The 15,590-nt window shown below is 43.1% G+C and overlaps 2 protein-coding genes across 5 annotated transcripts in view; both read left to right on the top strand.

Moving 5' to 3' along the window:
- Window positions 1–2,966, top strand: part of LOC118369789 (ankyrin-3-like) — a 137,368-nt gene extending 134,402 nt beyond the window's left edge. For all 4 annotated transcript variants that reach the window (XM_052498652.1, XM_052498654.1, XM_035754489.2 and 1 more), the window contains one exon: window positions 2,245–2,966. In XM_052498652.1, the coding sequence (XP_052354612.1) occupies window positions 2,245–2,966 (722 nt within the window). The remainder of the gene's footprint in view (window positions 1–2,244) is intronic.
- LOC127916522 (ankyrin-1-like) lies at window positions 2,883–9,271 on the top strand. Its single transcript, XM_052498656.1, has 7 exons — window positions 2,883–3,186; window positions 3,452–3,638; window positions 3,954–4,031; window positions 4,511–4,594; window positions 4,774–4,896; window positions 5,820–5,890; window positions 7,334–9,271. Exons 1-6 carry the CDS (start codon window positions 3,023–3,025, stop codon window positions 5,868–5,870), a joined length of 687 nt encoding a protein of 228 aa, XP_052354616.1. The 5' UTR covers window positions 2,883–3,022; the 3' UTR covers window positions 5,871–5,890; window positions 7,334–9,271.
- The last annotated feature ends 6,319 nt before the right edge of the window (window positions 9,272–15,590 follow it).

Genomic DNA, 15,590 nt, shown 5'->3' with positions numbered 1-15,590 from the left:
TTTTGTAATTTGTTAGATTTTTTTTGTATGTCTTTGTTTCTCTTTAATCGTCTTTCCTCACCTGTTGCATGTTTTCTTGTTCCTGAGAGCTCCTCCATCTCTTCATTCCCAGTTTCTCCCTCGATTGAGAAATTGAGAATCATTCCCTCAACCCTGATTCCCCCTTGGACTCCACACCCCACTCCCTTACTAAGTCCACACCCCCATATCGTCCATTATCTCCCAGCCGATCCCCAAGTTAATGGTCCTCTGTCTTACTCATAGACCAGAGACCTTTATGGACCAGAGACCTCAGCAGACCTTTATCCCCGTCCCCACCGCCTGATCCAGCAACCTCTCCTCTTCCATGTCTCCTTCTCGACCCCCAGTCTTCAACCCACTGGGGACCCCAGTCAACCCACACACCTGTCCTCTACTCCTATACCCCAGCTAATTCCCTCACCTCCTTCTCAGTCACCAAGTCTTAAACCTACTGGGGACGCCACAGCCCTCTCCTCTACTCCCACCCCCCAGCTGTCTCCCGATGTGACCCCATGCCGGTCCCAATTTCCCCCTTCGTCCCACCCCATCTCCTTTGCTGTCCTCCCCCTAATATCAGCTGCAGGGTCTCACTGCCCTAGTCCTGGCCCTTCCTCCCATCCATTCCCAGTCCCCCTTTCCTGTGTGTCAGTGTCCCCGTGTGTCTCCTGTACCTTCTTCTCCTCTCCCTTGGGTTGGCATCGACACCTCTATCCTGGAAATATGAATCTAGGCCCCCTCACCCTCTCCTCTCTTCTCTTATTTTTCTGTGTGAGCATGACTGAACACGCACTCAAATCTTAACTAATAAAACCCACTCATCGCACATATGCAAAATTGTATTCCTGGCATGCCTCACATACACTACCATTCAAGCGTTTGGGGTCACTTAGAAATTTCCTTGTTTTTGAAAGAAAATAACATTTTTGTCCATTAAAATAACATCAAATGGATCAGAAATACAGTGTAGACATTGTTAATGTTGTAAATTACTATTGTCGCTGGAAACGGCTGATTTGTTATGGAATATCTACATAGGTGTACAGAGGCCCATTATCAGCAACCATCACTCCTGTGTTCCAATGGCACGTTGTGTTAGCTAATCCAAGTTTATCATTTCAAAAGACTAATTGATCATTAGAACACCCTTTTGCAATTATGTTAGCACAGCTGAAAACTGTTGTTCTGATTAAAGATGCAATAAAACTGGCCTTCTGTAGACTAGTTGAATATCTGGAGCACCAGCATTTGTGGGTTCGATTACAGGCTTAAAATGGCCAGAAACAAAGCACTTTCTTCCGAGACTCATCAGTCTATTCTTGTTCTGAGAAATGAAGGCTATTCAATGCGAGAAATTGCCAAGAAACTGAAGATCTGGTACAATGCTGCGTACTACTCCCTTCACAGAACAGCGCAAACTGGCTCTTACCAGTATAGAAAGTGGAGTGGGAGTTTCAGGAGAAAGTCCTTTGTTTCTGGGCATTTTGAGCCTGTAATCGAACCCACAAATGCTGGTGCTCCAGATACTCAACTAGTCTATAGAAGGCCAGTTTTATTTCTTCTTTAATAAGCACAACAGTTTTCATCTGTGCTAACATAATTGCAAAAGGGTTTTCTAGTGATCAATTAGCCTTTTAAAATGATAAACTTGGATTAGCTAACACAACGTGCCAATGGAACACATGTAGATATTCCATAAAAAAGAGTAATTTACAACATTAACAATGTCTACACTGTATTTCTGATTAATTTGATGATTTTTTGTGGACAAAAAAATTGCTTTTCTTTCAAAAACAAGGACATTTCTAAGAGTCCACAAACTTTTGAACGGTTGTATATATAATTTATTTATGTTTTCTTATCTCATCTCAAAGGCTGCATATGAATTCATCCCTTTAACAGAAGAAACTTGTCATAAAACTGTTCAAAGCTGCCACGGACATAACTATTGATCCTTTTAAATAAATATATTTTGTTTTATCACAATTTTACCTTGAGTTTCTCTAAGATAGCTCTCAAGTGAATCAAAAGTGCTGAATATTATGCTGGTGATTTGTGACACCAGTGTCCCCTCTGAGTGTCACCACAATTAGTGGGTGTTTTTCGTTGCATGCTCTATTATCCGTCTCTGTGCATTTGTCCTTGTCACTCAGTCCATGTGGTGTGTGTTTTATGTGGGATTTCTTGTGTCAAGTGCTTCCATGTGCTTATATCATCTCCCAACAGATTATCACAGCATCCTAGCGGAGCTGCAATCCCCAGTCCAACTGCACTCTGACCCTCCCTTCACGGAGCTCCACTCTGAACCCCCTACCCTCACCATCGACCCCACCCCTGTCCAGCTCCACCCACACCCCCCTACCCTCATCCTCACCCAGTCTGAGCCCTGGACTGGCCACATGGAGCCTAGTGTGGAGCCTGACACCTCCACTAGAACCCACCTTAGGCCCTGGGAGCTGTCCCTGTCCATTCACACCCTTCACTTAGATCCCACCGCTGCCACCAACACAGGAATGGCTGAAGGTGACCAGGTGCTGATGGTACAAGTGGAAGAAGAGAAAAAGGAAGTGGACATAAGCCTCCAACAGCAGGAGGACAGCAGACAGACAGGGGCATCAGCGGTGGAGGCTGAGGGGGAGGCTGAGGACGTCGTACAGGGAGGTGGTGAGGAAGGGGTAGAGGTGGGTGAGATGGCAGAAGAGGGGGATAAAGTGGTAGAAGCAAAGATCGGGGCTAAGGTAGCGGAAGAGGGGACTAAGGTGAGGGTGGAGGGGGGTAAGGTGGGGGTGGAGGGGGGTAAGGCAGTAGAGAATGGGGCTGAGGTGGTGGAAGAAGGGGGTGCATATCTCTCCCCCAGGCCTGGGCTGAGGCATTGGGGGAGCAGGGTGTGTCTGGTTCCACCGAGGAAGAGGATGGAGACGAAGACGAGAAGACAGAAGATAAGTTAAAGTCGCTGTTGGAGGATATTCATTTGGAGGAAGGCTCAGAGGAGGAGGACGAGGAAATGACGGAGGCCAGGGTTCAGGCGATTCTTAGTCAGGTGCAACAGGCAGAAAAAGACGTGTGTTCACTTCCAGGTTGGCACAGTGACACATCCAGCGTCAACGTGGAGCCCCCCACACCCGGCCGCAGTGTGAGCTCAGACCTGCTAGACCGCCAGGAAAATAGGTACACAAAACGAAATTATTCCATCACAGTTATGGATTAAGGATAAATACACTTTCATGTATATCTACAACTGGGATTTAATATCTTCGCCTTAGTCTTTCTGCCTTCGTCACAATTTATTCATTCAATTTGATACCAATCCCATCCTATTCTCAATCTAACTCTTTATCTTAATCCATGTTGATCTCAATTATAATCCTAAACCATTCATCTGAGATTTAATCTCAGTCTCAAATTTACCATTTTTCCTAATCTCTCCCCACAGCCAGGAGAACTCCAGTGACTCCATCACCTCTTCCTCTAGAGGAGAGCTAGCGAGGTCTAGGCACAATGGCGATAACACGGAGCTACCACCTCAGGACGGGTCACTTCCTGTATCGCAGGACTCAGCCAACGGAAGAACTGGACGTGGGAAGGAAGAAGGCACGCTTGTATCTGAGAGGAAAGTCCAGGTAATTGCAAAGACTATGCAAGATAGTGTACTGTAAATGTTTTTTTTAGAATGTGTGTCTACTACAGTGAATACTGCTCATCAGGTGCATCGCTGTTCCCTTTTTACAGTGACATGAAGTGGATGTCTATACTTTCAAATCAACTGTAAATTTCACTGGACCAATTTTTCCAGATGTGCCATTGTTTATTTTTGTAGGTGTTAGAAGAAAGATCCCTGGGATTGTGTGAAGCAAAAAAGATTCTCTACCACCTACGCATTTTGTGTTTCCATCCCCTTTTCAATATCTGTAATGTTACTTAACTGCATTCATCAGCAGCGTTTTAGTGAGTCCGGCTCTGACGAGGAGCGGACTGTCACCACCAGGGTGTTTCGGCGCCGGGTCATTCTCAAGGTACCCTGCTGAGACTGGGTGAAGTTTGGTTTGGGTTGGCGGTAGACAGTTCATTTAACTTTGCCTCCTGGTGTGCAGTGGACTGGTGTGGCTCTCTTAACTGACAGCAAGCGATGGGAGATAAAGGAAACGCCTGAAATGTGTGTTTGCAAACAGTGTGTGTACAGTGTTTGAATGGTGTGCGTGCGAGCGTGTTAGTGTGTCCTGGCCTGGTAACCTGCTTTCATGGCTTGACTTTAAATCAAGGAACATTCTGTGTCTCACTGTTGCCTCTGTGATGCAATTTAAAGGGACACTTCACTTTGATTTTGCTTGACTCAACAACTCTTGGGGAATTCAAAGATATTCTCTCTTCTCTAGAGGTTTGCCTGCAGTTTGATGGTGCTGGTGATGTAAAGTGTGTTAATGGTTTGCTGTTACACTGGCTGAGGTGAATTTGGACCAGTTCTGATTGTAGTCCTAACCATGAACACTTACAGGGAGAACAGGCAAAGAATATTCCGGGCGAATCAGTGACAGAAGAACAGTTTACTGATGAAGACGGTAACATCATCACTAGAAAAGTAACTATCTGCCTTCACTCTGATTCACCCGTCTTCCTAAGAACACACCTCTGAATTATCATACCCACCTCTAAACTCTCCTCCCAAAATGACCTAAACCCTCTCTTTGTGTTTGTGCGTGTATCTCGGTCATACTCTCTCCTTCTTGACCATGATCATTATCTCCCCCCATTTCCCAGGTCATCAGAAAGGTTATCCGCCGGGTGTCAACGCCCACGCCTGACGACCAGGGCGGGGACAGGGGGAGTTGGGACCGAGGAGACCCCTGGCCCTGCCCTTTCTTACTGGAGGAGGAGTTAGAGGTTGGCATGACGATGGAATAGGCTGCATAGAGAGTTGCCCCAGGGGAGGTTCTAGGGTTCTGAGTCTGAACAGAAAACAGGCGGGTCAGAACCTCTGGACCTTAACTCAGTATGGGGTGCTGTGATCTGATGTGGAGTGCTGCAGCTAATGCTACCAGTGTGTGTATGTCTGTTTTGAGTGTCTGTGTGTTTGTGCGTCTTTGTGTGTGTGCACATTCAATGGGTGCTCAGTGACTAGGATGTTGCCCCAGCTATTGTTGCAGGTTGACATTTATTGTCATGAGTCTTGTCCTGGAGGCAGAACTGAGAAACTTCCCTGTAGATAAGCCAGCTGCGAAGTCCAAATTGGCTTTATTGTAAAAATGTATGGGGATAAAATGAGCTTTTTGGTCTTAATTTAAGGTTATGGTTAAGCATTAGGGTTAGCAGTGTGGTTAGGGTAAGGTTTAAAATCAGATTGTATGACTTTGTGGCTGTGCCAGCTAGTGACCACTCTGTAGAGCTGCCTCCAGGGCAAGCTAAATGATGTTAACTTGCGCTATTTTTTGTGGCCCACATTCAATTGGAGAACTGATTGTTCTGACATGAACCAGGTGCACACTGCCTCGACACTTTTATTTTTTCTTGTTTCTGGTGATATAACTCCTCTGGGCTATTCTTTTATTTCCAGGAATTTGCCACTAGTATGTTGTGTGCTTTCACTTCATGGTATCCTGCTAACTGTGTGTAATGCTAACATTTGCTTCTGTGGTGGGGTTTACTGCTTTCAGGTTGATGGTTTCAGGTTGCTATTGTTACAACATCTCACCTCTGGTCTAGTTGCACTCGGGTTGCTGTTTCAGGTTGCTGTGTTGGGTTGCTGCTTGTCAGGATAGGCTTCTGAGATTGGCTTTGCCTCACTTGTATGTGTATGTGTGTTTCAGCAAGGAGATGGAGCTAAAAGCAGGTCGGGAGAGAAGAAGCTTCAATCGTAGGGGTAGCTGTGCTCCACCAGGTACTTTACTCCCCCCACTTCTCTAATAAAATCATCATTTTTATACCCCACACTGTTCAGTGGTAGTGCTCAATATTTTCTGATCCATTCCATGTACATGTCTAAACCTGGTACAGCTCTGCTCCATTTCACTATACTTGTTCTGTTTTCCAATCTACATTCCTGCTCTGATTAATGTACTTCATTCGACTCCAAACAGTACACACACGCGAACAGACCTTCATGTTTCCAACTGAAAGTCCGACTCTTGTCTGTTTTGATTCTGGCTGCGTTTTGTCCTGTCAGCTGTGTGTGTGGGTGACTAGTCACAAAGGGTACATGGATGATGTTCAAAACACACCTATTGTCACACAGATACTCTCTCTAACTCTCTCTTTGTCCATTAACCCCCCCCACAGGCCAGCTGATAGACAGCCCATTCTATAGGAATTACATTACAGAGAGAGGTGGCTATCTGATTGGTTACTGTTAATCCCTGTAAGGTGTTGTTAACTATATGCATCAGTGAATTATTCAGTTTAAGCAAACCTGAGTAAAAAGAGTAGTGGCACTCTAATGAACTGTGGCTCAACTGATGGTTTCCATGACAAACAGGGTGACCATGACAATTCAAAACAAATCAAATGTATTTATATAGCCCTTCGTACATCAGCTGATATCTCAAAGTGCTGTACAGAAACCCAGCCTAAAACCCCAAACAGCAAACAGCAAGCAATGCAGGTGTAGAAGCACGGTGGCTAGGAAAAACTCCCTAGAAAGGCCAAAACCTAGGAAGAAACCTAGAGAGGAACCAGGCTATGTGGGGTGGCCAGTCCTCTTCTGGCTGTGCCGGGTGGAGATTATAACAGAACATGGCCAAGATGTTCAAATGTTCATAAATGACCAGCATGGTCGAATAATAATAAGGCAGAACAGTTGAAACTGGAGCAGCAGCACAGTCAGGTGGACTGGGGACAGCAAGGAGTCATCATGTCAGGTAGTCCTGGGGCACAGTCCTAGGGCTCAGGTCCTCTGAGCGAGAGAAAGAAAGAGAGAATTAGAGAGAGCATATGTGGGGTGGCCAGTCCTCTTCTGGCTGTGCCGGGTGGAGATTATAACAGAACATGGCCAAAATGTTCAAATATTCATAAATGACCAGCATGGTCGAATAATAATAAGACAGAACAGTTGAAACTGGAGCAGCAGCATGGCCAGGTGGACTGGGGACATCAAGGAGTCATCATGTCAGGTTGTAGCCCACAGACCTCTTGATGCTCTCTAGCATCGTCGGGTGATTGCTCCCGTAGATTTGTGGGTGGCTTGTAAAAGTCCGTAAACTGAATTAGTAAAAACTAAGGGACTCGTAAGCATTAGTGAATGCATGGGCTATGTCCTCTATAATGGCTACCTTCTTTCAAACAGCTGTCAATATCTGATATATTGTAATATTTTCTTAATTTTCAGGTGTGCAGGAATTCTTCTCATCTGTTTCCAGGGCAGAAAGTTACAAACTGAAAAACTCAAGAAATTTCAGCCAGGACTTGATCCGTCTGATTTCAATATGAGCATGAAAATCTCACTCCCTGTCAATTGAGGGACCTGGAAGGTTCTCACCATGGAATCTGAATTCTAATTGTATGGCTCTCACTTCCTGTGGTCTATGGACCAGGAGAATTCTGCTTCCTGTTTGTGACTCGTAACGTGCCATTGGTGTCGTGAGAGCTTTTGAGGAGTATTGTGGTGACAACAAAAAGGACTCCATCACAGAAAAACTACAGGTGCAACTGAACATACACCTGTGACCAAAGATGGCACAAAAGCTCAATTCTAGTAGTAGGAGAAAGAAAATCAACAAAATTACACAAAATCTAGAGGAACACTTCTGATCCACCTCCAACACTCGCCTTATAGTTTTTTCTTGGACCCATAAATGTCAGGTTGTAAATTGCTGTGGGGTTTGTTTTCCTTTTTAAAACTAAAAATAATACACAGCTTTTTCCTGTATATAAATTACAATGTGTACAATAGAAAAATGATGAGTTACAGGATGATAATGCACAGGAGAGGACTTTACAAGTGCTTTCAACATTATTATCAAAATGGTTCCACTTTTAAGGAAGATTTGAGTGTAACTTCACACGTTCTTGTATAATTCATTATTATAGCAGGTATAATGTTTGTATATGAAAAAAGCTGGTTAGATTTTAACAGAGGACATTTCCAGAAAATCTTCTGCAAATTTAAGTGATTCCTAAAAAGGGGATGTATCTAATTCTGCAAAAGCAGAGTACTCATATTTTCATGCATGCCGTTCACATTATTTTAAGTACAATTTTTACAAGTTTGCAAACACTGTATTAAAATGAGAATTAAAACCCTTTATCTGTGTACACATATAGTCCTTACATTTGTCACCAGTTTTATATTTGAAATGAAAAAAATACCATAAAAGCATTTGTGTCGGGGACTAGGAACAGTATGAAGAAAATTTGTTCTATAGCTTCTTGAGGGTTTAATGTAGTCTACCGTTTGTCTATGTAAAACTGAACGGCAGCTTCTGCTGGCATTAGCATAAATGCTATGAGAAAGAAGTTATCTGAATGTATATGCTAGTAGACTGGCTCGCCGTAAAACTATAACTGTATTGTGTGTATTGGCTATAAGGTGTAGAGGTCTCTCTGTACGCTGTAAGACTGTTTGTAATCATTTTAGCGGTGTGTCATTTGGTTTTATGAAGGCTGCTGTGGTTTTAAAGAAAAGGTGTAATTTCCTTTTGGGCTTTGGTGAAGTACTTCCTTAAATTTAATCTACTCACATAAAGACATAAGACATTATTTGATTGTAGCTCTTAATAGAATATGTATGACAAAAACACTGGATGGTCAAACGATTATTTAAGCATCAAATGAATTGTGTGATCTTTCTTGGCTTGAGAATCTGTATGCGGTGTCTAACTAGCATTCATTTGATAGCTCATTGGCGATTACTTTGCATTAAATCTTCTCTTTGTATTGGTTTGACTAGAGGCCCATGTAGTTAAAGTGTGGTGTTATTCTGGTGTGAAGGCTCAGACTTAGTGTGATGATGTTTATGCTGTGGACATGACAACCAAGTAAAGGACTTTATTTTTAGACAAGTGAAGTCATTTAGGGTATTGTATCATATCTCCCATCCTACATGTCAATCAGGGGGTAGAGGCTAATTTGATCAATTTTGTTTGATATGTGTTTTCACCTGAGCTAATTTTTCGATGTACAATTCTTACTAACAGAGTGAAGCCATTGAAATGTAACTATTCTAGCACTTTGGTTATTCAAAGTCTTCTTTTAGAGGCTATAGCAGTAATGACGCCACCACAATGTTTCAATTTAAAAACAAAATAAAAATGCATTGATTTTGCAATCAGTTGTTCCTGTTTTATCTCTGTGTTTGTTTATTTGATGTTGAATCTCTTGTGTTTGGAAGAAATTCCAATGGATTGTCAAATGTTTAGGCTAAGGGATAAGAGGTTGGCAGATCAAGTTAAATTTTATTGGTCACATACACGATTATAATGTAATGTATGATTGAACAATTAGCCGGACACAAGAAGAGGTGGTACATCAATAACAAAATAACATTTTCAAAAATTGACCCTGTTAATACAACACCACAGTGAAAACCTGCTATTAGCACATTCATTATCCTTTTAAAGAATGCAGAAAAAATGGCAAAAATCAGTAGCCAAGCCAGAGATATGAACACGTCTTTCTCAAACTATCATAGCCTTGGGTAGGTGGGGTGGGTTCTCAGGCTATAGTCTTTTCAGATCTACAAAACCCAAGAAGCCATCAAGAAGTGACTGTTATATGGGGACAGGCTGGGGGGTTCCACTATTGTTAAATCCATGCGTGAAAGTGTGGCAGTGCACACTTTGGGAGAAGGGTGGAGAATCGGGACTCGGAGTTTGTTTAAAATGTTGTCGCAGACATAACTGGTAAGATGATATAAGGGGGCATATTCAATCAAACCCACACTGCAGAAACATACTGTTCATGCATTGTGCCTTTTTGTTAGACTACTGTTGGATAAAGCTAAACATCCGTGGTTTTAGTTCCCCCTGTAATATTGTCCACTTAATTGCAATATACTACACTTTAACTTTTCTTTATATACCTTTCTGTATCCTATGGCATCAATGAGCATTGGCACAAAATAAGACAGAGCTAGCTCTTCTTCAATGAGGTTTAATGGCGGTTGGCATCCAATAAATGTTGCATTACCGCCACCTACTAGACTGGAGTATAACTCCCTTATACTTTGATTATTTTTTTTATATCAACATTTTTTTTTAATACAACAAATACTCTACCATCTAACACTACATTAATAATAAATACAGTACTCCACTATATACATCTATTTAGTCCTACTTCAGGCCAACAGCCTGAAAGGATGAAACACCAACCCTTACTACACCCTGTACCTCTTCTGATGTCAAGTTTTGCACACCCAAATACCACCACAACCTCTATTTTCTATGACTTATGTTCCACCCCTGCAGTACAGTTGATAACAATTACTACAAATGCCAAAAAATCCAATATTATAGAAACATATGACTTGTTGGTTTATCCCTATGTACTCTCAGGATCCCTCCCCCTTGACCCATCTTCCTCTATTTTCTTCACTGCCTCAGCATATGACAACTTCTGCTCTACTCTAACCCTGGAAACATCAACCTGCCTCTCTTGCACTGGACATTTCTGATCCCCAACCCCATGGGGCACCCCTACTACTACTGGGGCACCCCCCAATGTTACACATCCCTTTGTCTCATTACCTTCTGCACACTTCTCACACCTAGGAACCTCCCTCCTACACACTGTAGCCACATGCCCATAAGCTTGACACCTGTAACAACGTAATGTAGTCGGCACAAAAGCTCGTACAGGATAACTTATACAGGTGAAGTCGGACGTTTACATACACTTAGGTTGGAGTCATTAGAATTAGTTTTTCAACCACTCCACAAATGTCTTGTTAATTAACAAATTATAGTTTTGACAAGTCGGTTAGGACATCTACTTTGTGCATGACACAAGTAATTTTTCCAACAATTGTTTACTGACAGATTATTTCACTTAATTCACTGTATCACAATTCCAGTGGGTCAGAAGTTTACATACACTAAGTTGACTGTGTCTTTAAACAGCTTGGAAAATTCCAGAAAATGATGTCATGGCTTTAGAAGCTTCTGATAGGCTAATTGACATCACTTGAGTCAATTGGAGGTGTACCTGTGGATGTATTTCAAGGCCTACCTTCAAGCCCTCTTTGCTTTATGTAACAGTATAACTTTAGACCGTCCCCTCGCCCATACCCGGGCACGAACCCTCTGCACACATCAACAACACAACGCATCGTTACCCATCGCTTCACAAAAGCAGAGCAAGGGGAACTACTACTTCAAGGTCTGAGAGCAAGTGACGTCACCGATTGAAACGCTATTTAGCGCGCACCGCTAACTAAGCTAGCCGTTTCACATCCGTTACATTTACAATATGGGAAAATCAAAAGAAATCAGCCAAGACCTCTGAAAAAACATTGTAGACCTCCACAAGTCTGGTTTATCATTGGGAGACATTTCCAAATGCCTAAAGGTACCACGTTCATCTGTACAAACAATAGTACGCAAGTATAACCATGGGACCACGCAGCCGTCATACCGCTCAGGAAGGAGATGCATTATGTCTCCTAGAGATGAACGTACTTTGGTGCAAAAAGTGAAAATCAATCCCAGAACAACAGCAAAGGACCTTGTGAAGATGCTGGAGGAAACAGGTACAAAAGTATCTACAGTGGGGAGAACAAGTATTTGATACACTGCTGATTTTGCAGGTTTTCCTACTTACAAAGCATGTAGAGTCTGTAATTTTTACCATAGGTACACTAGATTCCGAGAGACGGAATCTAAAACAAAAATCCAGAAAATCACATTGTATGATTTAAGTAATTAATTTGCATTTTATTGCATGACATAAGTATTTGATCACCTACCAACCAGTAAGAATTCTGGCTCTCACAGACCTGTTCTCCACTCATTACCTGTATTAACTGCACCTGTTTGAACTCGTTACCTGCATAAAAGACACCTATCCACACACTCAATCAAACAGACTCCAACCTCTCCACAATGGCCAAGACCAGAGAGGATGTAAGGACATCAGGGATAAAATTGTAGACCTGCACAAGGCTGGGATGGGCTACAGGACAATAGGCAAGCAGCTTGGTGAGAAGGCAACAACTGTTGGCGCATTTATTAGAAAATGGAAGATGTTCAAGATGACGGTCAATCACCCTCGGTCTGGGGCTCCATGCAAGATCTCACCTCATGGGGCATCAATGATCATAAGGAAGGTGAGGGATCAGCCCAGAACTACACGGCAGGACCTGGTCAATGACCTGAAGAGAACTGGGACCACAGCCTCAAAGAAAACCATTAGTAACACACTACGCCGTCATGGATTAAAATCCTGCAGCGCACGCACGGTCCCCCTGCTCAAGCCAGCGCATGTCCAGGCCTGTCTGAAGTTTGCCAATGACCATCTGGATGATCCAGAGGAGGAATGGGAGAAGGTCATGTGGTCTGATGAGACAAAAATAGAGCTTGTTGGTCTAAACTCCACTCGCTGTGTTTGAAGGAATAGAAGGATGAGTACAACCCCAACAACACCATCCCAACCGTGAAGCATGGAGGTGGAAACATCATTCTTTGGGGATGCTTTTCTGCAAAGGGGACAGGACGACTGTACCGTATTGAGGGGAGGATGGATGGGCCATGTATCGCAAGATCTTGGCCAACAACCTCCTTTCCTCAGTAAGAGCATTGAAGATGGGTCATGGCTGGGTCTTCCAGCATGACAACGACCTGAACCACACAGCCAGGGCAACTAAGGAGTGGCTCCGTAAGAAGCATCTCAAGGTCCTGGAGTGGCCTAGCCAGTCTCCAGACCTGAACCCAATAGAAAATCTTTGGAGGGAGCTGAAAGTCCGTATTGCCCAGTGACAGCCCCGAAACCTGAAGGATCTGGAGAAGGTCTGTATGGAGGAGTGGGCCAAAATCCCTGCTGCAGTGTGTGCAAACCTGGTCAAGAACTACAGGAAACGTATGATTTCTGTAATTGCAAACAAAGGTTTCTGTACCAAATCTGGTTTTCTGATGTATCAAATACTTATTTCATGCAATAAAATGCAAATTACTTAAAAATCATACAATGGGATTTTCTGGATTTTTGTTTTAGATTCCGTCTCTCACAGTTGAAGTGTACCGATGATAAAAAAAAATGACAGATCTCTACATGCTTTTTGCAAGTTGGAACCCTGCAAAATCAGCAGTGTATCAAATACTTGTTCTCCCCACTGTATATCCACAGTAAAACGAGTCCTATATCGACATAACCGGAAAGGCCGGAAGGAGGAAACCACTGCTCCAAAACCACCATAAAAAAGAGACTATGGTTTGCAGCTGCACATGGGGCCAAAGATCGTACTTTTTGGAGAAATGTCCTCTGGTCAGATGAAACAAAAATAGAACTGTTTGGCCAGGAAAATTATATGGATATATTGAAGCAACATCTCAAGACATCAGTCAGTCAGGAAGTTAAAGCTTGGTCACAAATGGGTCTTCCAAATGGACAATGACCCCAAGCATACTTCCAAAGTTGTGGCAAAATGGCTTCAGGACAACAAAGTCGAGGTATTTTAGTGGCCATCACAAAGCCCTGACCTCAATCCTATAGAAAATTTGTTGGCAGAACTGAAAAAACGTGTGCGAGCAAGGAGGCCTACAAACCTGACTCCATTACACCAGCTCTGTCAGGAGGAATGGGCCAAAATTCACCAAAATTATTGTGGGAAGCTTGTGGAAGGCTACCCAAAACGTTTGACCCAAGTTAAACAATTTAAAGGCAACGCTACCAAATACTATTTGAGTGTATGTAAACTTCTGACCCACTGGGAATGTGATGAAAGAAATTAAAGCCGAAATAAATCACTCTCTACTATTATTCTGACATTTCACATTCTTAAAATAAAGTGGTGATCCTAACTTAAGACAGGGAATTTTTACTAGGATTAAATGTCAGGAATTGTGAAAAACTGAGTTTAAATGTGTGGTCCTTCTGTTGGTAGAGCATGGCGCTTGTAACGCCAGGGTAGTGGGTTCGATCCCCGGGACCACCCATACGTAGAATGTATGCACACATGACTGTAAGTCGCTTTGGATAAAAGCGTCTGCTAAATGGCATATATTATTATATTATTATTAAATGCATTTGGCTAAGATGTATGTAAACTTCCGACTTCAACTGTATATCTTAACATCACTTTGTCGGGGAAAGACTCAACATCAAAACTCAAAAGAAGTGACAATGACTTGTTTCACCACTCACGCCACCCCGTCCGCGTCACACCAAACGACGTGCATCAAAACCACCGCGAATCTTCCCCTTCAAGTTGGTCTGCTTTCACATTTACCGCGACCCCAGCAATCACTCCTCTCAATGGCGCCCTTTTCTTGAGAGCAAAACCATTCAAATTTCTTGCCCCCATTAGTTCAACACTGAGCGCCTGCTCCCTCTGACCTGCAGAAACACATACAATTATCACTTCTCGTTACCCTCACCGATTCCACAGCACCCACCTCTGTTTTCACCCACCCTGAAACCGCAAATGGATCAGCCAAAAGGCAAGGGTCGACTTTTTCCAAAAACTCCCCCCCTCCGGTCACAAACTCATGTTTATCCCGACCCTCGGTGCAAGTCTCGGGCTCCAAGAACTTCCCCACTACCTACCACCTCCGATACCTTTCCCGCATTCACTTTAATTTATCCTGTCTTCAACTCACTCTGCTTACACTTTCTACCATTCTTCTTTGACAAACCATCTCCTTATTTTCAGCCATTTTTTTACCGATTCAAGCTCACCCTCTGCCCCTCTCTCTTAGACCCTATGCCTCTCTTGTCCCCTCCATTCCTCCTCCCTACTCGAAGTATAACTCTTCTCGTGATAATACTGCACTTCTCCTGACATACATCTTCTTCTTGCCTTGTCAAGGGACGCAATTTAACCAGCTGTCACAATCTCCGTTACAATCAACATGAACCCCTCGGGATGAAGCGCTTGCATCCCACCTGTAAAAGGCAGCTGCTTTGTCTTGATGTTCTTCTTTATCAATATCTACCACAACGCTTTTCCATTTCAAACAAGCGCGTTTTTTTCCCACAGAGCTATCTCCACATGGTGACGCTATTTTAACACGCGTTTGGTTGAAACCCAGAGCAAGGTCACACCAAAGATATAACTAACCAGATAGTTAATCCGTGTCGTTTTCAATGGGAGCAAATTACGCATAGCACAAACAAGTATGTGGGCAGAGCCAAGGACGAGCAAATTAGCGAAATCCTATTGGTGCGTTCTAGCATGTATTCGCATATTTCCGTTAACGAACGACTTTCTCTTTGAAGTGCGCGTGTGCAGTAACTAAATTCGCCCTTGCACTCCTTGCAATTAAAAACATATTTTCGTTTTTCGAACAGAAATTGTATTGAAATCGGGCTTTTGTTCGATGAGAAAATCAGCAGCAAAATCCAGTTCCATCTCGCTCACTGCCAGCTACTGGGCTTCATCTCCTCGCCATATTTGGTGTGGAGTGGAAATGCCATACGGATGCTTCAGATTT

This window comes from Oncorhynchus keta, chromosome 36 (genome assembly GCF_023373465.1).
Source record: "Oncorhynchus keta strain PuntledgeMale-10-30-2019 chromosome 36, Oket_V2, whole genome shotgun sequence".
NCBI classification, from domain to species: domain Eukaryota; kingdom Metazoa; phylum Chordata; class Actinopteri; order Salmoniformes; family Salmonidae; genus Oncorhynchus; species Oncorhynchus keta.
This window is presented reverse-complemented; position numbering and strand designations above follow the sequence as displayed.

What these genes read in the sequence shown, in the direction of transcription:
- LOC127916522 (XM_052498656.1), top strand. Translation starts at nt 3,023, where the DNA reads ATGACGGAGGCCAGGGTTCAGGCGATTCTTAGTCAGGTGCAACAGGCA. An exon ending in CTAGACCGCCAGGAAAATAG is followed by an intron (nt 3,187 to 3,451) that starts GTACACAAAACG and finishes CTCTCCCCACAG; the next exon opens with CCAGGAGAACTCCAGTGACT. An exon ending in TATCTGAGAGGAAAGTCCAG is followed by an intron (nt 3,639 to 3,953) that starts GTAATTGCAAAG and finishes TGCATTCATCAG; the next exon opens with CAGCGTTTTAGTGAGTCCGG.